Source organism: Papio anubis, chromosome 20, assembly GCF_008728515.1.
Source record: "Papio anubis isolate 15944 chromosome 20, Panubis1.0, whole genome shotgun sequence".
Classification (NCBI taxonomy): Eukaryota; Metazoa; Chordata; class Mammalia; order Primates; family Cercopithecidae; genus Papio; species Papio anubis.
Window position 1 is genome coordinate 18,701,910 of NC_044995.1, and position 23,728 is coordinate 18,725,637.

A 23,728-nucleotide genomic window follows, 5' to 3' on the forward strand; every position below is an offset into this window, starting at 1 on the left:
GCCCATGCGCACGCGCGTTCAGACCCCTGGCCTCGGGGAGTCCGCCGGCTGCGGGGTTGGGGTCCAACCGTTCTGTGGGTGGAGTCCTCTCGCAGCATCCGCCAGGTAGCTTCTTAGTCGCTGCCCCTAGCTCAAGGAGCGTCTGAGTGCACACACCGTACCCGTCCCTCGTCGGGAGTCCTGTCGCAGGTAACAGGCGCAGCCCATGCTTTGAGACAGAAACGCCCTGCCTCCTCCCGTGCAGGAGGCCCGAGGGTGAGGGGCCCTGGGTGTAGTCGTCTCTCCCCGGCGTAGGCGGCTCCAGAGCTCTGCCTTCGACGGCAGCCACAAGACCCAAGGGCTGCGTGGGGGCCTTGTTATCTTACATTCTTTTGTTGATCACACATTCCTGAGGGTAACTAGTGTTTGTAGAGTACCTACACCTTGGGAAATTTTATCCAAATTTAATCCACCTGCTGGCATAACCAAGCAGCGGAATACCCCGCAACACACACTCCTTTTTTAATGTATATTGCCACGCCTCCATAAGAGTTACCGAGGGAATTGACTGGAATCGCAAGGTCCTCTGGTCGAGAAGCCGTAGTCAATACCCTTTCCGCCTCAGCCTGCCTTCTAGGAAGATGTAACATTTGAAGCTGGGAAGCAGATGTTTCTTCCTGGGAGAGCACGTTTTTCCACTCATTCAACAAAAATGGATTCAGCACCTATATTCCATGTCAGGTTGGGTGATTATGAAAACACAAGAGAAATCCAGACAGACTGGAGTCCTACCTTCAGGGAACTTTCAGTCCAGTAGGGATATCAGGCCACCACCAGACTACGGCAATGTAGAGCAATACTACCTAAGAGAAATATACCAGGCACTTTGAGCCACCGAGGCAGGAGGATCACTTAAGGCCAGGAGTTGGAGACTGGCCGGGTAACATAGCAAGACCCCATCTCTACTAAAACTAAAAAACTAGCTAGGCGTGGTGGCATGTGGCCATAGTCCCAGCTGTTCAAGAGGCTGAGTATCGCTTAAGTCCAGGAGTTTGAGACTGCAGGGAACCATGATTGCACCACTGCACTCCAGCTTGGGCGACAGCAGAACCCTGTCTCTTTAAAAAAAAAAAAAAATTATGTGTATGTGTGTATTTATGTGTAATGCAAGCCACATATGCAATTTTAAATTTTACATAAACAGGTAAAATTCATTTTATTTATTATTTACTTACTTTTTTTTTTTTTTTTTTGGCCATGTTGCCAGGCTGGTATTGAACTCTTGGCCTCAAGACATCTTCCTATGTCAGCCTCCCAAAGTGCTGGGATTATAGGCGTGAGCCATGTCACCCAGCTATGAAATTAATTTTAATACTTTAACCCAAATACATCCAAAATATTATTCCAAGTTAGGTTAATGGAAAAATGTTTTCATTGCCTCAGCTCTACATTTTTTTTTCTTTTTTTTTTGAGATGGAGTCCCACTCTCTCGCCAGGCTGGGGTGCAGTGATGCCACCTCAGCTCCCTGCAACCTCTGACTCCCTGATTCAAGTGATTCTCCTGCCTCAACCTCCCAAGTAGCTGGGATTACAGGCACACCCCCCGACACCCAGCTAATTTTTGTATTTTTAGTAGAGACCGGGTTTCACCATGTGGGCCAGGATAGTCTCGACCTCCTGACCTCGTGATCCGCCAGCCTTGGCCTCCCAAAGTGCTGGGACTACAGGCATGAGCTACCATGCCTGGCCTCAATTCTACAATTTAAGTTAAATTAAAATCAAATAAAATTAAAATGTTATGAGGCACTAACAAAGATATTCATTTGCAGCATTAGCTGCAATAGCAAAAGGTTGGAAACCACCCAATGTCCATTAGTAGAAATTTGGATAAATAAATGATAGTTCAGCCACACATTGGAATGCCCTGCAGTTAGTAACTGTTGAGAAATGAAACAGAGTTATATGTATTAACATGACTTAATCTTAAAGCTATATTAAGAGAAAAAAAGGTGAATAACAGTGTATATAGTATATTATCACTCACATAAGAAAAATATTTTTGGCTGGGCGCAGTGGCTCAAGCCTGTAATCCCAGCACTTTGGGAGGCCGAGGCAGGTGGATCATGAGGTCAGGAGATTGAGACCATCCTGGCTAATATGGTGAAACCCCGTCTCTACTAAAAAATAGAAAGAATTAGCCAGGTATGGTGGCAGGGGCCTGTAGTCCCAGCTACTCGGGAGGCTGAGGCAGGAGAATGGTGTGAACCCGGGAGGTAGAGCTTGCAGTGAGCCGAGATCATGCCACTGCACTCCAGCCTGGGCGACAGAGTGAGACTCTTGTCTCAAAAAAAAAAAAAGAAGTTGTTTAATTACAGGGAGGATAGTAGCTAAGTCATTAGAATAATTGTAAGAAACAAAATAGGCTGGGTGTGGTGGCTGACACCTATAATCCCAACACTTTGGGAGGCTGAGGCAAATGGATTCTTAGAGTCCAGGAGTTTGAGACCAGCCTGGGCAACATGGTGAAACCCCATCTCTACCAAAAGTACAAAAATTAGCCAGGTGTGGTAGCACTAGCCTGTAGTCCCAGCTACTCAGGAGGCTAAGGCAGGAGGATCACTTGAGCCAGTGAAGTCGAGGCTGCAGTGAGCCATGATCGTGCTACTGCACTCCAACCGGGTGACAGAGTGAGGCCCTGTCTCTAAATAAATAAATAAGAATTAAAAGATATGTAAAACCACTGGTTACTACTTTACAACCTAATTAATCCTGGATACTGTCATTACTTCTCAGGGATCCAGGGTAACTCTTCCATCCAGCAGAAACTAGCCCACCCTGTTAATGTATGTTTGTCAGCCTGGAAAATTATTTCTTCCCATTAAGAAAGTTAAATGCATTCCACCCCCAGCCCTAGCTATGCAGCCACCTGAAGGCCAGAGTAGCACTCCCAGGCCCTGGGGACAAACTTGGGCTCCTTATCAGTAATGTCATTCAAAGAACCAAGTAAGCTTAAGTTGCCCCTCTGACTTTACAGTCAACTAATTAGGCCCTTCTGATACCAGCTGGACTTTCTGAACCCCTGTCCCCTGCTGGACTTTCTGCACCCCTGTCCCCAAACGTGAGACCACCTGCAAGGTTATATAATCCATGCAGGGCCCTGTCTCACAGTGTGGCGCACTCATCACCTTCCTTTTGGGTGGCCAGGTCTCCTCGTTATATGTACTCAAAGCACTTCATACTTTTCCTTCTTAAAACTGAATTTAATTTGCAATTTAATTTAAGAAAATTAAAAGTTGCAGAAAAGTTCTACGGGATAATATAACCCATCACCTAGAGTTTCCCACTGCAATCCATTTTATATCTCTTCATTGATGACTGTAAGCTCTAGGGAGCAAGAAACCTGCCTGGATCCCCTCACACACACATATAACAGAACACAGTGGAGCCAACTAGTGAGCCAATGGGAGCCCAGAGGCCTGACTGTGTCGTGGAGTGCAGCGCCCCCTAGAGTCAACTCTCTTTAACAAGACAAAACTCGTGGGAGGATTGCCTTTCCTCAGGCCATCACGAACACTATGTACCTTACAGTGGACTGGTGCTAAGAAAAGGAATATAGTTCCAGTGTCAACATCAGTCATGGACCTGGTTTGTCTCCGCAGTCAGCAGGAATAACATTCGTTGGTCCCAAATACCCTTCACGCTAAATTGGCCACAGAGCTTGAATTCTCCCATTAGATGATCTTTGCGTTAAGATATTAAACAATCGCCATCCTGGCTAACACGGTGAAACCCCGTCTCTACTAAAAAAAATACCAAAAAAACTAGCCGGGTGAGGTGGCGGGCGCCTGTAGTCCCAGCTACTCGGGAGGCTGAGGCAGGAAAATGGCGTGGACCCGGGAGGCGGAGCTTGCAGTGAGCTGAGATCCGGCCACTGCACTCCAGCCTGGGAGACAGAGCGAGACTCCGTCTCAAAAAAAAAAAAAAAAAAAAAAAAAGATATTAAACAATCGGCCGGGCATGGTGATTCACGCCTGTAATCCCAGCACTTTAGGAGGCTGAGGCGGGTGCATCACCTGAGGTCAGGAGTTTGAGACCAGCCTGGCCAACATGGTAAAACTCCGTCTCTACTAAAAAAAAAAAAAATTAGCTGGGCATGGTGGTGCATGCCTGTAATCCCAGCTACCCAGGAGGCTGAGGCAGGAGAATCACGTGAACTCCGGAGGCGGGGGTCGCAGTGAGCTGAGATCACGCCATGGCACTCCAGCCTGGGCGACAGAGTGAGACTCCATCTCAAAAAAACAAAAAATAAAAAGTAAAAGATATTAAACAATCAAGACTGTTGGGATTAAAGCATCTGGAGCTCACTACAAACTTGCTTTTAAGGACAGGTACTGGGATTAGGGAGTTGAATGTCATCCTCTGAGGCTAACCCAAGGAAACTGGTCTATGATGTGCGAAAGAGTAGCAAATAAATAAATAAGAAAATAAACATAAAGGGCCAGGTGCAGTGGCTCTTACCTGTAATCCCAGCACTTTGGGAGGCTGAGGCAGGCGGATCGCTTGAGCCCAGGAGTTTGAGACAACCTAAGCAACATAGTGAGACCCTGTCTCTACAAAAAGTTTTTTAAAAATTAGCCAGGCGTGGGGGTGCGTGCCTGTGTTCCCAACTACTCAGGAGGGTGAGGCGGGAGGATTGCTTGAGCCCAGGAGTTCGAGACTGCAGTGAACTGTGACTCCACCACTGCACTCCAGCCCAGGCAACAGAGCAAGACTCTGTCTCAAAAAAACAAAACAAAAAAAACACCCCATAAAATTAAATAAACATAGAGATTTGGGGTTTGAAAGTCCTCCTTCTCACTCATCACCTAGAAATATTCCCTGAAATAGTCCCAACCAATTGCTCTTTGTAGGCTGGTGAAGAGAAGTGGGACCCAGTGGAGATATTTGGAATAATGGGAAGTGATGGCAGTGACTGCAAATTTGCTACAAATGACTGCTCTCTCAGCAGCTCTGAGGCCGCAAGAAGGGGCCAGTGGGGTAACTCTGAGTTGTGGTGGTTGTTTGGTTTTTTTCTGGTGTTTTGTTTTGTTTTGTTTTTGAATTGGAGTCTCACCCTGTCGCCCAGGCCGGAATGCAGTGGTGCAGTCTCGGCTCACTGCAACTTCCGCCTCCTGCAACTTAAAGCAATTCTCTGCCTCAGGCTCCGGAGTAGCTGGGATTACAGGCACCCTCCACCATGCCTGGCAAATTTTTGTTATTTTTAGTAGATACAGGGTTTCACCATGTTGGTCAAGCTGGTCTTGAATTCTTGACCTTGTGATCCACCCACCTCGGCCTCCCAAAGTGCTGGGATTACAGGCGTGAGCCACCGCAACTGGCTTTTTTTTTTTTTTTTTTTTTTTTTTGAGACAGGATTTTGCTCTGTCACCCAGGCTGGCATGCAGTGGGGCCATCATAACTGACTGCAGCCTCAACCTCCTGAGCTCAAGTGATCCTCCACCTCAGCCTCCTAGATACCTAGGACTACAGGCACATGGCACCACGCCTGGCTACTTTTTTTTTTTTTAGAGACAGGGTCTCACTATGTTGCCCAGGCTGGCCTTGAACTTCTGGCTGCAAGCGAGTGAGCCTCCCACTTTGGCCTGGGGTAACTCCCATAGGGGCCTCCACTGCTGTGCAGGATCTGAAGCAGATCATCTGGAGCCTGAAAGGTGTTCAGAATGAGCAGCAAGTGCAGGGTTGAGTGGAACCGAATGGAGATAGCTATCGCAGGAGGGCAGCATGCAGTTTGGGGAGCATGGAAAGAGACAGGATGCTGTGTGCTGCCAGCCAGTGCCAAGTTCCCACTGTGAGTGGATTTGTGGATCAGAGAGCCTTCTTAGCATCAGCCAGCAAAACCTCTTCCTCCTCTGATATAGTGGAAGAATCCTGAACTGTGGATTGGATCTTAGTCTTTTTGTTTGTTTGTTTTTGAGACAGAGTCTTGCGCTATCACCGAGGCTAGAGTGCAGTGGCGTGATCTTGGCTCACTGCAACCTCTGCCTCCTGTGTTCAAGCGATTCTCCTGTCTCAGCCTCCCGAGTAGTTGGAATTACAGGCGCCCACCACCGCGCCCAGCTAATTTTTGTATTTTTAGTAGAGACGGGGTCTCACCATGTTGGCCAGGCTGGTCTCAAACTCCTGACCTCATGATCCACCCGCCTTGGCCTCCTAAAGTGCTGGGATTACAGGCGTGAGCCACTGTAGCCGGTGGATCTTAGTCTTGATCTGCCCTTTGTAGACTTAAACACATCCCTTTTCCTCTTTGAGTTCATGTTCCTCTTTTGTACAACGGAGATGATGATATCTGCCTCTCAGGATTCTTTCAAGAACTAAGGAAATGATTGATGTTGAAAGCTTTTCCTTGGGCTCTCACCCACTGTATGCATGTGAGATGATGATGATGATAAGTTTTGCCTGCTGCTTTACCCCACCGCAAATCCAGTGAGCAAGTCTCTGTGGTAACACAGAGCCTCGGCTTAGCCATACCAGAAGGTGGGTTCTGCTGACTTTGCTTCAGGAAGCCCAGGCCAAATGACTTGGGACTCCACCAGTTCTCTAAACCAGTGTTTTTCACACTTTGGTTATTGTTGAAGCAAGGTGCAACAGTTCATGCCTGTAATCCCAGCGCTTTGGGAAGCTGAGGCTTTGGGAAGCCGAAGCTTGAGGCCAGGAGTTAGAGACCAGCCTGGACAGCATAGTGACACCTCCTCATCCCTACCCCACCCCCACTCCCATCTCTACAAAAATGGAAACAAAAAACAAAATAGGCCAGGCGTGGTGGCTTATGCCTGAAATCCCAGCATTTTGGGAGGCCAAGGTGGGAGGATCACTTGTGACCAGGAGGCCAAGGTGGGAGGATCACTTGTGACCACTTCAGCCCGGGTAACACAGTGAGACCCTGTCTCCACAAAAACAAAACAAAGAAACAAAAATTAGCCAGGTGTGGTGGCACATGCCTGTAGTCCTAGCACATGGGAGGCTGAAGTGGGAGGATCACTTGAGTTCTGGAGCTCTGGAGTTCAAAGCTGCAGTGAGCTATGATGATGCCACTGCACTACCGTCTGGGCAACAGAGCAAAACCCTGTCTCTTTTTCTTTTTGAGACTGAATCTCACTCTTGCCCAGGCTGGGGTGCAGTGGTACAATCTCAGCTTACTGCAGCCTCCGCCTCCTGGGTTCAAGTGACTCTCTTGCCTCAGCCTCCTGAAGAGCTGGGATTACAGGCGCCTGCCACAACGCCCAGCTAATTTTTGTATTTTTAGTAGAGACGGGGTTTCACCATGTTGGCCAGGCTAGTCTCGGACTCTTGACCTCAGGTGACCTATCCTTCTCAGCCTCCCAAAGTGCTGGGATTACAGGCGTGAGCCACTGCGCCCAGCCAAAACCCTATATCTTAAAAACAAAACAACAACAACAATAACTAATTGATGGGCCTTAATCTCAGAATTTCCAATTGAGTAGGTCTGGGGTGGGGCCCAATAATTTGCATTTCTAACAAGTTCCCATTATTTCTCTAAACGGATGAAGTTTTTCTACATCTGGCAGGCAAGGTTGGCCTCCGTTGCCCTCTGCTGGCCAGACTATAAATTTAACTGTCATGTTTCCAGAGCAGCTGAAAAGCACAAAGTTTGAGTTGGAAGGAAATAGAGTGGTCACCTCTCTGAGAACTAGGCCAGCCTACAAACAGAAGTCGTGTTTGTCACTACAGGGTATGCTTAAAAGGGTTTTCACATAAATTATACTATTTAATCTTTGCAGCAATCCTGTAACATAAGCAACAGTGGCATTTACATTTTACAAATGAGGAAAAACTAGCCCATTTTCCCACAAGTAGTAACAGATTTCCTGACAGAGGGGGTATGTTAAAAGTAATTCACTGTACAACCAGGAAAAGTAGAGGTTTGTCCTCATGAAGGCCAAAGAAAAGGGAACGGGGACGAGGACAATGAACAGCAGATGTACCTCCTGTAAGAGAGCTACCTGAGGCCGGGCTTGGTGGCTGATGCCTGTAATCCCAGCACTTTGGGAGGCTGAGGTGGGTGGATAATCTGAGGTCAGGAGCTCAAGACTAGCCTGGCCAACATGGTGAAACCCCATCTCTACTAAAAACACAAAATTAGCCGGGTGTGGTGGTGCATACCTGCAATCCCAGCTACTCAGGAGGCTGAGGCAGGAGAATGGCGTGAACCCAGGAGGCAGAGGTTACAGTGAGCCGAGATTGCACCATTGCACTCCAGCCTGGGCAACCAGAGCGAAACTCCATCTTAAAAAAAAAAAAAAGGAACTACCTGATTCCACACAGTCAGGGAAACCTGCAAAGCCAAATGGCTGGATCCTCTCTCCATATGTGCTAGCTGGGGCTGACTCTTAGTCCTGGGTGCCCTGTATCTCCATTTCCTATTTCAGCAGTCAGGCTCCAATGCCAGTAGAATCACCCAGGGAGCACATTACAAGTGGAGGTTCCTGCGTCCTACTTCCATGGTTCTGATTCAGTAGGTCTAGGGGAGGAGCCCAGGAATATGCATTTTGACACCTACAGGTCGGTGTTGTGGCTCACACCTGTATTCCTAGCACTTTGGGAGGCTAAAGCTGGAACCCAGCTTCAAGACCAGCCTGGGCAACAAAGCAAAACCCCATCTCTACAAAAAAAAAAAAAGTTTGAAAAGTTAGCCAGGCGTGGTGGTGCATACCTGTGGTCCCAGCTTCTTGGAAGGCTGAGGCAGGAGGATCACTTGATTTTTTAAATATTTATTTATTTATTTATTTATTTTGAGACAGAGTCTCACTCTATTGCCCAGGCTGGAGTGCAGTGGCGTGATCTTGGCTCATTGCAAGCTCCGCCTCCCGGGTTCACGCCATTCTCCTGCCTCAGCCTCCTGAGTAGCTGGGACTACAGGTGCCTGCCACCACGCCCAGCTAATTTTTTGTATTTTTTAGTAGAGACGGGGTTTCACTGTGTTAGCCAGGATGGTCTCGATCTCCTGACCTTGTAATCTGCCCATCTCGGCCTCCCAAAGTGCTGGGATGACAGGCATGAGCCACCACGCCCAGCTTTATTTTTTTTTAAACTTACCCCCAGGTGGCCAGACAGCGGTGGCTCACGCCTGTCATCCCAGCACTTTGGGAGGCCAAGGTGGGTGGATCACCTGAGGTCAGCTCAAGACCAGCCTGACCAACATGGTGAAACCACATCTCTACTGAAAATACAAAAGTTAGCTGGACGTGGTGGTACGTGCCTGTAATCCCAGCTACTCGGGAGGCTGAGGCAGGAGAATCACTTGAACCTGGGAGGCGGAGGTTGCAGTGAGCCAAGATTGGGCCACTGCACTCCAACCTGGGTGACAGAGTGAGACTCTGTCTCAAAATAAATTAATTAATTAATTAAAATTTTAAAAAATCAAGTGATCCTCCTGCCTCAGCCTTCCAAGGAGCTGGGACCACCGGCACGCACCAGCCTGGGTGACAGAGCGAGATTGTCTCAAAAATAGATAAATAAATAAATAAAACAAAATAAAACTTACCCCCAGGAATGCTGGTTCAGGAGGTCCGGGGACCATACTTTGAGACCCCACAGTCTTCACAAAATGCTCTCCGGACACAACACAAAATGTGAAGGACTATTATTTGCCTGTGAGGGTATTCTTTTCCAGCCCCCTCTCGGTTTCTCTGCTTCTCTCACCCATTTATGTTACTGGGTTACAATAGGAAGGAACACGCTAAGATTCACTCCCCATTTGCTGTCTCCAGGCCTCAGTTTTCTCATCTATAAAATGAGATAATGCCTACCTTACTGGGCTGTAGAGTGGATGAAATGAGAAGGTATGTCTTGTGCACAGTTCCTGACTTTCAGAAGGTGTTCAATAGACATGAATTCATTGTTCTTGCCTTCTGATTCCTAGCTTCTCGGAAAGTGGCAGTGACTAAGCTGGGCTCTTTTGGATTCCCACAGGTTTTTAAGCAACGGTCCTCAGGAGGGCCAAGGGAGTCTCATGGCGACATCTTCCCCCAGGCTCATTCCCCTGTGGAAAGATTTAAAACTCCTCCTAAATGACACCATAAATGAAAGCAAGGTAATGTATACGTAGGACATAAACACATCATAGGTTGGCTGCTACCCGTCTTAGAGTCATGAGCATTTCAGAAGAGCCACAGATTGTCCTTGAGAACAGGAAGCAAACAAGGTATATTATAAAGATAGTCATCACCTTAGCAGGAGGTAGGCCATCAATTTCCATGAGTCACAGACTACTCGCAAGGACATTTTCATAGTGGAAAGTGGACACTCTGAAGCATTGTCAGAGGAACTGACCTTCTGGAAAGAGAGTTTTTCTATTTTTTAATTTTATTTATTTTGAGATGCAATCTCGCTCTGTCACCTAGGCTGGAGTGCAGTGGCGCAATCTTGGCTCACTGCAACTTTTGCCCCTGGGTTCAAGTGATTCTCCTGCCTCAGCCTCCCAAGTAGCTGGGACTACAGGCACACGCCACCATGCCCGGCTAATTTTTTGTATTTTTAATAGAGATAGGGTTTCACCATGTTGCCCAGGCTGGTCAGGCTGAGCTCCTGAGCTCAGGCCATCTGCCGCCTTGGCCTCCCAAAGTGCTGGGATCACAGGTGTGAGCCACCGCACCTGGCTGAGAGATTTTTTAAAACAGAGGAGGAGACACCAGAGAGAACAGTTGCCAATCTCAGTTTTGCTATGGTTGGCTCTGCATAAAACGATCCCAGGGCCAGGCGTGGTGGCTCATGCCTGTAATTGCAGCACTTTGGGAGGCCAAGGTAGGTAGATCACCTGAGCGCAGGAGTTTGAGACCACGCTGGGCAACATGGTGAAACACCATCTCTACTAAAAATATAAAATATTAGCCAGGTGTGGTAGCCTGCACCTGTAGTTGCAGCTACTCGGCAGACTGAGGCAGGAGGATCGCTTGGAACCCAGGAGGCGAAGGTTGCAATGAGCCAAAATCAGGCCACTGCACTCCAGCCTGGGGCCACAGAGCGAGACTGTGTCTCAAAAAACAAAACAAAAAAAATTACAGGATCCCAGATGCATGTTTCATAGCACATGCTCTATCACCGTGGGATTATATATATATGGTATAAATGCTTGTCCTCTGTCAAATTTAAAGGCCAGATAGGGTGTCCCGAGAGTCTCACTTAGTGCAGCTTTAAGCTTCAGTAACTTAGAGCTGTACTGATACACTGACTTTGGGAGACTCTGCTATATTCCATGTGGGTGTAAGGTGATGTACTTGCCTGACTATTCTGTTAAAGATTGTGTCTTTTATGGTACATGTACCTTCTAGACACAAGCAAGAATGTTAGAGGGGGCTGGATGCAGTAGCTCATGCCTGTAATCCCAGCACTTTGGGAGGCCAAGGCGGGTAGATCGCCTGAGGTCTGGAGTTCGAGACCAGCCCGGCCAACATGGTGAAACTCCATCTCTACTAAAAATACAAAAAATTAGCAGGGCTTGGTGGCGCGTGCCTGTAGTCCCAGCTACTTGAGAGGCTGAAGCAGGAGAATCGCTTGAACCTGGGAGGCGGAGGTTGCAGTAAGCTGAGATCACGCTACTGCACTCCAGCCTGGGCAACACAGCGAGACTCCATCTGAAAAAAAAAAAAAAAAAAAGGAATGTTAGAGGGCAGGCATGGCTAACTTCATGTTGAAAAGAACATCATTTTCCCCTGTGTTCACACTATAAAATTTGCACACAGAGGCTCTGTAGGGTTGTGTTCTCTCCTGCATTGGGGGATTTGTTACATGCTTGTGAAGTATAGCTGTCCCACAGGTGATAAGTTATGCACGTGTGAGTGTAACAGGAGTAGGTCCTTCGGGTGGGAGGCATGACTTTGGGAACTCCTCCAATTGTGACTTATGCGAGAATATATTTAGTGCCTCTGTGCCCTAGCCTCTTAGTTTATGCCACACCTCTCTCCAGCAACCTTCAGAAGACCCAAAGAATAGCCTAGTTGTGCTGAGCGACCGGTCCCAGATACTGTTCAAAGAGTCTCGCTATCCTCAAAATATGCCGTGTGTATGTTATTACTTCAGTGATGCCCATTTCTTCACCTCCCTCTCTTGGGTGACATCGAGCACAAAAGAAATACAGGTAAGACTGCCTTTCTTCCCCTTCTTGGCCCATTCTCCCAGGGCCATGCCCATATGGCTCTTAGCCCAGATTGACAAAGGAAGATATTCCCCATGAATTAATGTGGTCTGGAACCAGAAATCTCTCCTCATCCTTTCTCCAATTATAGTCCCCATGTTGAGTGGGTTGTATGGTTCCCCCGAAGTAAACCAACGTTAGGAAAAGGGTCCTAGGCTTCCTGCCTCTACTGTATTTCCAGTTCTCATCACCAAGGGATAAAATCACTCTAGAGTCCTCCAACTCCTCCTTCACACAAAACATGGGGAAATAAGGGAATATTCTGCACTACTATCAGTTCTAGGCAGTTTCTTTTCTTTTCTTTTTTTTTTTGTTTTTTTGTGTTTTTGAGACGGAGTCTCGCTCTGTCACCCAGGCTGGAGTGCATTGGCTCACTGTAACCTTTGCCTCCCGAATTCAAGCGATTCTCCTGCCTCAGCCTCCTGAGTAGCTGGAATTACAGGCGCCGGTCACCATGCCCAGCTAATTTTTGTATTTTTAGTAGAGATAGGCTTTCGCCATGTTGGCCAGGCTGGTCTCGAACTCCTGACCTCAGGTGATCCACCTGCCTCGGCCTCCCAAAGTGCTGGGATTACAGGCGTGAGCCACCGCGCCTGGCCTAGGCAGTTTCCATGTTATTCTCTTCTAGGCTGTAGTGTGGATGAAGAGCAAAACTGAGGACATGATTGAGAAAAGAATATTCTCCATGACTGAACGATTGCCACCCATCCAGTCCATGGTCCACACAGGTTCCTTTCATATCCTCGTGGTCTACTGTGGTGACCTGATCCTGCGACTCTTTGGGGACCACTTTCGGGCATTCAAACCCCTGGGTAAAGTGCACTGCCGCTTCAACATCAGCTGCCTCTGCTATGACCCGGAAATGAAGATGCTTCTATCTGGCATCCTGGGAGCAGTGGTGACCTGGGTCATTGAGCGAAGTGGCACGGGCCTCCATATAGCCCACACGATCTCCATGCCAGGTGATGAGCTGGTCCAGGACATCGTGCTGAATGGTCCCAATGGCTCCCTCCTGGCCCTGTGTGAGACGGTGGTGAGGGTCCTGATGCGCCAGGGCAAGGGTCAGCTGGGAGAGGTAAAGAGGTTCATGTCCACCAGCAGCGGCTCCTCCATCACCTGCTGCTTCACTTGTTTTGATCAGGGCTTTCTCTATGCTGGAAACCAAGCTGGGGAAATCCAAGTTTGGAGCCTCCAGCAGGGCCATCCGCTCCATAGTTTCCAGGCCCATCACTCAGGAGTGATCTGTATCCGCAGCCGACCAGAGGCCCACACCCTGCTAACAGCTGGCAGTGACAGCCTAATCAAGGAGTGGAACCTGACTTCAGGGAGCCTGCTTCGGCGGCTAGAGCTTGGCGAGGAGCTGTACCGGCTCCAGTTCATTGACAGCATTACTTTCTTCTGCCAAACTGCCCATAGTTTTTCCTTGCGCCGCCTGCCCTGCTTCTACAGCCTCTTCAATGTCTGTGGCTCTGCTCCCCAGCAGTTGCGTCGGGTCTACTGTGGAAATAACTGGTTCCGGATCCTGTGTACCACCGAGGATGGCTTGTTGCGCTTTGTGTCCCCAATAACAGGGGACCTTCTGGTTATCACCTGGCCCTTCTCAATTGTGGACCGGGCTGTGGATTGGGCCTACGACCCAGGTAAAGAGGAGCTCTTTGTAGCAACAGGCAGCTCAGAGGTTCTGGTATTTGACACAACCCGCTGCCCTTGCCCAGCCAAGTATCTTCTAGGCACCTCACCAAATTCTCAGGACTTTGTACAATGCCTGGCTTATGGGCATTTCAACTTGGGGCGGGGTCTAGAGGGACTGATATTCTCTGGGCACCAGAGTGGTGTGATAAGAGTGCTCTCCCAGCACAGCTGTGCTCGATTAGAAAAATTCATGCACTTTGGTGCTGTACTGGCACTCTCCACGCTGTCTGGAGGGATTTTTGGTGGCGAAGGAAACTCTCTGCTCTGTTCCTATGGAATGGATGACTATGTGCACCTGTCAGAAGCTGTGCTTGATGGGGTCAAAGTACAACTGAAGCCTCTCGCCAGCATCCTCAGCAGCTGTCACCTAACACATCTGATACTCTTGCCCAAGTCTGTGGGTGCCATCACAGAGACAAACTGCCTGCGTCTCTGGAAGTTCCATGATTTTATGTCCTCTGGGTCACAGAATGGCTTGAAATTCATAGAAACACTGCCTCTGCACCTGTGTGCCATCACATCCTTTGATGTCTGCCTCTCCTTGAGTCTTTTCGTCACAGGTTCTGCCGATGGCTCTGTTCGGATCTGGGACTTCCATGGCAGACTCATAGCCATTCTGGACTCATCACTGCACTTTGGCCCACTCTGTTTTGCAAATGACCGGGGTGACCTGCTTGTGACTTTTAACCAGAGTCTTTACCTAGTGTCCTGTTTAAAATTGCTTCCCCCAGCCCTGCTGACTCGCCTTTCCTTTATGAGCATATCAGATGAAGTACTGGAAATCCCTAAGCCTTTCATACCAAGCTTCTTCTTCTCCTTTGAGACCATGTTTGTGCCCAAGTACATCTACCTTGGAAAAGCACAACGGAAATTAGTGGGTCTGGAGAACCTTGTCAACAAGCGGGCCATTGCCTTTGACCATTCTGTGCCACATGTGATAGAAGAAGATGAGGAAGGGAGCCCAGTGTTACTGCGTTCCTCCATGCATTATTCTTTGCAGGACATGGAAAATGGGACGCAGATGAGTAAACGTTACCAACGCCATTATGTGCTTCCTCCCCAACTACAACTGACTAGCTGGGATGGACTCAACCCCTATCAGATATTGCGATACTACTTTGGTCATGGGCGGGAATGGCTTTTTGCCCCTGATTGCTATATCCCCAATTCAGTGATTCGTGCCCGTCTTTGGCCAGAGGGCACCCCAATATACCTACAGTGCAACCTGCATGCACCCCAGCGGGAGCTGGAATGGGACAGGTCTCAAGAATTCTTTTTCTGGCAGAGCAAGGTAAGAACTGTAAGTAATATAGAATATCCAGAGAAGGAGGATGAACAATTCCTAGAAATGAGACTTTCCAAGGATAAAACCTACAGCGTCCTTACAGATAGAGCAAACCGAAGTTGGCTGGGAAGAAAGATGAGTGAAATAGCCATTAATAGCATGATTGAGACAATGCTCAATATTATGGTCCATGCTTCCTTGCTGAAGTACCAGTACTGTGTTGGTGCACTAGGGCAAATCTTTGCCTCTTACCAGGTGTCTCCAGCCCTACGCTCTGAGACAGCCCGTCGGCTACTGGATGATACAACCAATTCCAACCCGCTGATCCGAGAACTAGCTTGGGAAGGGCTGAAGCGTCTAGGAATGATTACTCATCTTTTTGCCATGCCTCTGGCTCAGGGATTAATGGACAAGGATGAAAGAGTGAGGGTCAAGACTCTAAGCCTCATGGCTGAGATTGGAATCCACTCTAGGACCTCACTCTTACAGCTGATCCAGAAACAAGAGACTTTTCGGGAGATGCAGTACGTTTGTGCTTCCCTCAATTCTTCACCCCATTCCCCATTTCCCCCTCCTTTCCTTTGCTATTTCTTCATCCCTGTTTATTAATTCTTCCTGACGTTTCTTCTTTCTCATAGCCTTTGCTCATTCCTAGATGACTATTCTTGACAATCCCCTATTCACTCCTCCTCCTCCTCCTCTTCCTTCTTTTTTTGAGACAGGGTCTTATTCTGTTGGAGGCTGGAGTATAGTGGTGCGATCTTGGCTCACTGCAACCTCTGCTTCCCAGGCTCAAGTAATCCTCCTGCCACAGCCTCCTCAGTAGCTGGGGCTACAAGCATGCACCACCACACTGGCTAATTTTTTGTAGAGACAGAGTCTCACTATATTGCCCAGACTGGTCTCAAACTCCTGGGCTCAAGCAATCTTCCTGCCACCTTGGCCTCCCAAAGTGCTAGGAGTACAGGCATGAGCCACCACACCTGGCCTGCTCACCCCTTTCTCTATTGCTTTTCCTATATGTCCGCTACCTCTTCAAGTTCCATTTTCATCCTTTTCTCCTGTTTCTACAGCCTCCAATACAGATCACTCCATTCATTGCCATCTTGGCTTCATAGATAGTTTCTTTTGTCTCAGCCATTATTTTCCTCTGCATATGCCGTCTCTCTTGGCCACTTTGCCAAGCCTCCTGCCTGTTCCACAGCCGTTTTGTTCTTCCCATTCTCCCTTTTGTTCCTGACTCAGCATAGTCCTTCTTCTCCTTTGACTTTCATAGGCAGGAGATGATCGGGGAGGAAACTCTAGACCATCTGCTGGGGATGCAGGCCACAGATCTCCAAATCCTTTCCACTCAAGTGGAGCAGAGATTGAATGAAGACCTGACTCTGTCACATAGAGATGAAAAGCCGGCTTTTTCTTTAGATGTCCCAAAGGCTTCTGAACTTAAATCCTTCTCCGTGAAACCTCCTACAGTTTCTGAAGAACCTGAAGTGGCCGTCAAGCACAGCAAAGGCCACAGACGAGGCCGAGCAGTGGTCAAAAAGCATAGTATGTAAGGGGTAATCTGGTCCATGCCTCAGGGTCCTCAAGAGGCAGGGTAGTTAGGGTTAAAGTGGATCAAGAGATACTAGGTGGGCTGGCCAGACACAATGGCTCACGCCTGTAATCCCAGCACTTTGGGACGCCGAGGCGGGTGGATCACTCGAGGTCAGGAGCTTGAGACCAGCCCGGCCAATATGGTGAAACCCCGTCTCTACTGGAAATACAAAAATTAGCCAGGCATGATGGTGGATGACCGTAAACCCAGCTACTCGAGAGGCTGAGGTGGGAGAATCACTTGAACCCAGGAGGTGGAGGTTGCAGTGAGCCGAGATGGTGCCACTGCACTCCAGCCTGGGTGACAGAGTGAAACTCCATCTCAAAAAAAAAAAGAGATACCAGGTGGGAAGAGAGATAAGTGGAAAGGTCTCATCATAGAAAAGGCATTCTCGGATGGGGGACTAGGGGAGGGATAACATTAGGAGAAATACATAATGTAGATGACGGGTTGATGGGTGCAGCAAACCACCATGGCACCTGTATACCTATGTAACAAACCTGCATGTTCTGCACATGTATCCCAGAACTTAACGTATAATTTTTTTTAAAAGTGTATAGATAAGGAAATTACAGTGTATTCATAAAATGAAATACTACTGTGATAAAAAAGAGTGATACATGCAACAACATGGAAGAATCTCAAAAACTGTTGAAAGAAAACACAAAAGAGCACATTTTTAAATGATTCTATTTATTTGGAATTCTAAAAAAGGCAAATGAATCTACAGTCACAGAAAGCAGATCAGTTGTTGCCTAGGGCCGGGGATTAAGGGTAGATAGATGTTGACTGGGACACTATGTAGGAGGGAATTTAGGGGGATAATAGAAATGCCTTATATCCTGATTGCAGTAGTTACAAGAGTGTATACATTTTTCAAACTCATCAAATTGTTTGCTTAAAATGGGTATATCATATGTAAATTATACCTCAATAAAATTGATTTTTATGAAAGCAATGAAGAAAAAAAAGACTTTCTAAGGAAGGATCCACTCAAACTCAGGAAGACTCTAAGGCCTAGCTCTCTAGGATTTGGCAGGAGTAGGGGGCTAGGAATAAAGCAAAGAGATGCTTTTTTTTTTTTTTTAAGGCCTCAGTTCTCTTTGTTGCTACTTCTTTTATGACAGTTCTTCTTAGCTCACACCTAATATTTGGAAAGGTTTCATTTAGTTCCCCATACTTTGCTTACCTCCACCTCTCCATTTTTCCTACAGGCCGAAAATGGTTGCGGGGTCTCAAGAAGACGAAAGAGAGAGACTCTAAACATATGATCACTGAGCCAGGCCTCTTAGAGGATGAAAGTGGGACTGAGGCCGCACCAGTTGAGATGGAGGAAGCATCCGTCCATTCCAAATGGTCTTCAAGCACCAGTGTAACAAAGCTCTTAAAAGATGTTGACTCTCAAGAGAAAGATATCTCAAAGGATCATGTTGCATTGACCCTGAAGATGCTGCGGAAAATACGTGACAAAAGAGACAAGAAAGCAAGAGCTCAGAAACTCAAAAAGAAGCACAAGAAGAAGGGAAAAGAAGCCAAAGTTATAACTGAGAAACCTACACCTCCTGTAATGGGACAGCCAGTTACTAAAAAGGTTAAAATTCTAGGGCGCGGAGCCTCAGGAATATCTGGCCGCAGGTCAACCTCTGGAGATGGCTTATCATGGCGGGACGATCTGTGTCGTCTTATGACCCTGAGGATATCTGGTTCCCAAACAAAAATGTCAGAAAATCTAAACACTGAGCTAGTGACATTTGCTCAGGAGATGCTGGTAGATAGGCACCCCAGTTGGGAACTCTTTCAGGAGATCTGCCCCCTGTTGAAGAAAGAAAGTAAGGTTCTGCTTGAGGACCTTGATTGGGATGTAGTCCCGCCAGAGGAGAAACCAATTTTTATCCATGAAGGAGCAATTAGAGAGGACATGATACAAGGTGTGACAGAAGAGGTGATCAGACACGAAGTGATGCCAAGGGAAGAAGAACAAGCACAAAAGAAAGCAAAAGACATGCCGGCCTTGGAGGAAACCCAAGTGATTTTGAAAAAGGGCAAGAAAAAGAAAGTTATTTTTTTAGAACCAGGTGATGTAACCAAGGGAAAACAAATATCAAAGAAAGAAAAGAAGAAAACCTTTCAGAAGTCACCTAAGCAAGAGAGGAAAGCTGTCCAGCAGGAAAGAAAAGTAGGAAAAACAAAGAGGGAAATGCCCAAAGAAGAGAGGGATATGAGTGAGGAAGTGAAGGAAATGGCCACACTAGAGGAGAAAGTGGTTGAACAAGAAGGAAAACCGGTTATGATTGAGAGGACATCGTCTTGGCAGGACTGGAAAAAGTCCTGGGATGAGTGGAAACAGGCCCATGGTGAGACAAGGAAATCCTGGAAGGCATGGAAGGAAGACTGGGAGAAGAGGCTTCTTCAGGAAGAGGAGAAACTACACCAGGCTGGAGAGAAGCTATCCCCGGAGGAGGAAATGCTTCAGGAGGACAAGAAGCTGAAATGGGAAGAGTGGAAACAATTCTGGGAAAATATGTTGCAATCTGAATCCAAGGGGCAACTGTACAAGGATGAGGAAGAAGTGACTTTGGAGGAAGAAATGTCTCGGAAGGAGGAAGAAAAAGAAGAGCAGGTCACAGAAGAGCAGAGACAGATCCAAGAAGAACACAAACGGGCCAGAATACACAGGAAACAAGCCCGAGCTGAAAAAAAACGAGCCCAAGAAGAGAGGAAATTAGCACAAGAAGAAGAGAAACTTGCACAAGAAGAGAGACAGTTGGCCCAGGAAGAGAGAAAACTGGCCCAGGCGTATGTTAAAATAACCCAGGATGACAGGGAAATGGCCCAGGCAGAGGGTAAGTTTGCCCAGAAAGAGGCAACACTGGCCCAAAGAGAGGAGAAGCTAAGCCAGGAGGTGGAGAAATTGGCCCAGAAAAGGAAGAAATTGTCCAAGAAATGGGAGAAAGTGGCTAGAGAAGAAGAGAAACTAGCAAAGAAAGAAGGGAAACTGGCCGAGGTAAAAAACATATTGGTCCAGAAAGTGGAAGAACTGGCCCAGAGGGAACAAAATCTGGACTGGCAAGAAAAGGAGCTGGCCCAGGAATTGGAGGAACTGGAATGGGACATGGAAGAACTGTCTTGGAAAGAAGAGGAACTGAATCAGGAAGAGGAGAAACTGATTGAGGAAAAGAAGAAGCTGGCTGAGGAAGAGAAGACATTGATCTGGCAAAGGGAGAAACTGTCTGAAGAAGAGACAAAATTGACCCAGGAAGAAGAGTTGCTGATCCAGGAAGAGGAGAAACTGGCCCAGCACAAGGAAAAAATGCCTGAGGAAGAGGAAAGACTGGGACAGAAAAGGGAGCAATTGATTAAGAAGAAGATAAAACTGGCCCAGAAAAGGGAAAGATGGATCAACAGCATGGAAGAACTCACAGAGAACAAGATGATACTGTACCAGAAGAAGAATCTGGCTCAGGAAAAGAAGAATCTGGCCCAGGAGAAGGAAAAATTGGCTCAGAGGAAAGAGAACCTACTCTATAACAAAGAAAGACTCACCCACAGCAGAAAGAAATTAGTGCAAGTAAAGAACAAATTGGGAATGTTCAAGAAGACACTGGCTCAGGTAGAGGAGAAGCTGACACAGGAAGAGGAGACCGTGATCAAGAAGAAGGAGAAACTGACTGAAACAGAGAAAAAATTGGTCCAAGTAGAGGATAGTCTGGCCGAGAAACAGGAGAAATTGGCCCAGGAAAAAATGAAATCAGCTCTGGAGAAGGCAATGGTCCAAGGAAAGAAACGGCTCAGAGGAGAGTTGGATATTGTTAAGGAAAAAAAGGCATTGAACCTGGAAATGAAAAGACTGGCTGAGGAGAAGATGAGACTGGTTGAGGGAAAGGAAACACTGTCTAAGGGAGAGACTCCAGAAACTTCAAGACAAAGAAAAATGACTAAAGTTGAACAAGAACTACTTGAGAGGAAATTGTCACTACAGGAGAAGATACTGCTACATGAAGACAGGATACTGGCCATGGAGGAAAGGGAAATTGCCAAAGGAAAACTGGAATTTACTAGAGGACGGAGAATATTTGTCCAGGGGCAAAGAAAGTTAGCCAAGGCTGAAAGGAATTTGATTAAAAAAAAGGAGAGCCTTTCCAAGGAACCAGCAAAACTAAACAAAATCTTAAAGGCACTTCAAAGACTAATCAGGGATGAAAGGAAACTAACACAGGAAGAAATAAAAATGACAAAGATAAAGAGGTCACTCTTTGTTAAGGAGAGAAGACTGAGTACAGAACAGAGTAAGCTGGATATCAAAGAGTGGGATTTTTCTGAAAAACGATCAGAACTGACTAAAGATGAGAAGAAACTGGCTCGGAAGCAGAGAAAACTGGCCAAGGAAATGAGGAGAATGATAAACAGAGAAGAAAAAATGACTGAGGAAGAGAGCAAATTGGCCAGAAAGCATTCAGAAGTCATACTGGATGATGAAGAGGAAGGAGGAATAGAAGAAGAAGAGGTAATCCCATTCCTTAAACGAAGGTGGAGAAAGAGGAAAGAGGCCAAGAGAGTTGATAAACCAAAGGAAAAGTTTTCCAGTCAAGTGGATGAAGTGGAAAGTGAAGAGCATTTTTCTGAAGAAATGGAAAGCCTGTTAGATGAACTAGAGAAGCAAGAGAGTTTGTCTTCTGAGGAGGAGGAGGAAAGGGAGGAAGAGGAGGAAAGGGAGAGAGAAGAGGAGGAGGAAAGTGAGGAGGAGGAGGAAAAGGAGAAGGAGGAGGAAGAGGAGGAGGAGGAAGGGGAGGAGAAGCAAGTGGAGAAAGAGGAGGAGGAGGAGAAGGAAAAAAAGGAAAAGAAGAAGGAGGAGGTTCAGGAGAAGGAAGAAGTGTTTGAGGAGAAAGAAGAAATTACGAGTGAGGAAGAGATAGAAAGTTTGAGTGATGAGGAAGAGGAAGAGGAGAGCAGCTCATTGGAAGAAGAAATGGACAGGGAAAAAGATACCTTAAAAAAAGAAAAACTATTTAAGTTACAAGAACAAAGAAGAAAGATCCTAAGAGAAAAGGAAAGAGTCCTTTCCATTGGAAAAGGAGTTCCTCATGTCAAAGATGGGGCTGTAAGACTGGGAGTTCTAAAAAGCCCTTTGAAGAAACTGATGTCAAGAGCTCTGGAGATGAAAGAGAAAATACCAGTGCCAGTGCCAGAGAAACAAATATCCTGGGAAGATAAAAAGGCCACAGTAGTTGAAATACCCAGGAAATTCTCAGAGACAATGGATAAAGAAAGAGAAGTGATGGGAAAATATGAACCCATACCTCCACATGTTTTGGGTACAGTTTTAGAGTCCGAAGCACAGGACTTAAAGACCCCATTTATGTCCCACATATTAAGGAGGACCGTGGAAGGTCAGGAACTCCAACACAAGCCACTAGGTGCCTGGTGGAAGTGGTTTCTGCAGCATCCACCTCTGATGGGACAGACTGAGGTACAGTTACCTCTCTCCCAAATCCCGGCTAAGAAACAACATGCAGATGAAATCCTCTCAGATGTAGAGTGGATCCGCCATGTCCTAGAACGAATGGAAGCAGGAGAACAGCTTTCCAGGGATGGTTTCCACAGACTATGCCAGCTGCTCAAAGACCTCGTCTCAAAGGGAAACTTAGAATGGCTGAATCTGGCCAAACTTGAAGCCATCGTGTACCGTCACAGGCAGGCCCTGGAGTCACGAGGCACAAGGATCTCAAAACCCACTAGAGAGTCCATAAGTCCAAAATACCGGAAAGTGATTCCTCCTATAAAAGCAAAGGAAAAGGAGAGCTGGCCAAAACCTTTGGCTGTCCCCACACAAAAGTACCCATTAGCTACCGAGAGGATTCCAGACCCAAGGGCTAAAAATTGGCATCTTCTAGGAGAGCCTTACAGAAGTGAGAGGGCACAGCAGATATCCATTGCTCACAAGGAGATGGAAATGCAATACTTTTATCCTGCCACAAGAGACATTTTTCCAAGTGCCCATGCCTCTGTGGAAAAACAAACCCTTGCACTGATGTTTCAAAAGGACTTCTGGGATTTTAAGGATAAACGCAGGTTTCCCAGATTGCCCAAATTAGAGAAGAAGAAACAGCCCATTTCTAAAAAGAAGGAAGAGTTGCCTTTGTGGGAGACGTTTGTGGCACTGTACTATGTTTTGCGGATGCTGCAGCAGCGATATGCAAAAGACAGCACTGCTTGGATGGAACAGTTCTACCAGCTCATGGACCTGTACCAACTTAAGTCCCCCAGAATCCAGAAGCTGCTTCAGGAGCTGCTAATGAGAGAGGAACCTCAACCCCAAGAGATCATCTATGAAGAGGCCCTAAAAGCCACAGAGCTAGTTCCCGGGGAACGGCTGTTCTGCTGCCTGTTTTGTGGCAGTTCTCATACTCGTAGAAGTCCTCAGGAGTTTCAGGGTGTGGTACCCCTCCCTTGGCAGAACTGTGTGCACACCATCCTTCCTGTGGGCATTGCCCGGTATGGGATCTTAGAACTTGCCTGGAAAAGCCTGCCGGAAGCTGATCTTCATCTCACCAAGGCATTGACACACACCGTTGCTCCCACTCTCTAATTTGGGACTGACTGGAGGTTGGGACTTTTCATTGCCAAGTGGAGAAAGGCCTGGTCACCAGGATCTAGACCTTCATCTCTCTCTCTCTCTTTTTTTTTTTTTTTTTTTTTTTTTTTGAGATGGGGTTTCACTCTTGTTGCCCAGGCTGGAGTGCAATGACGTGATCTCAGCTCACTGCAACCTCCGCCTCCCGGGTTCAAGCAAATCTCCTGCCTCGGCCTCCCGAGTAGCTGGGATTATAGGCATGAGTCACCGCGCCCAGACCTAGACCTTCATCTCTAGGCCCACACAGAGGTAGGGCCAGGTCGAAGCCCTTTCCCAGCTCTGGAAACACAGCTTCTATATGTGGAATAAAGAGGAGGTTCTTGTTTGCAACAA

General features: G+C 47.2%; 1 protein-coding gene across 1 annotated transcript; it reads left to right on the forward strand.

The window, feature by feature from the left end:
• WDR87 (WD repeat domain 87) lies at positions 1-23,728 on the forward strand. The gene is made up of 6 exons (XM_009194350.4): positions 1-189; positions 9,970-10,090; positions 11,963-12,133; positions 12,819-15,691; positions 16,444-16,715; positions 17,979-23,728. Exons 2-6 carry the CDS (start codon positions 10,010-10,012, stop codon positions 23,348-23,350), a joined length of 8,769 nt encoding a protein of 2,922 aa, XP_009192614.3. The 5' UTR covers positions 1-189; positions 9,970-10,009; the 3' UTR covers positions 23,351-23,728.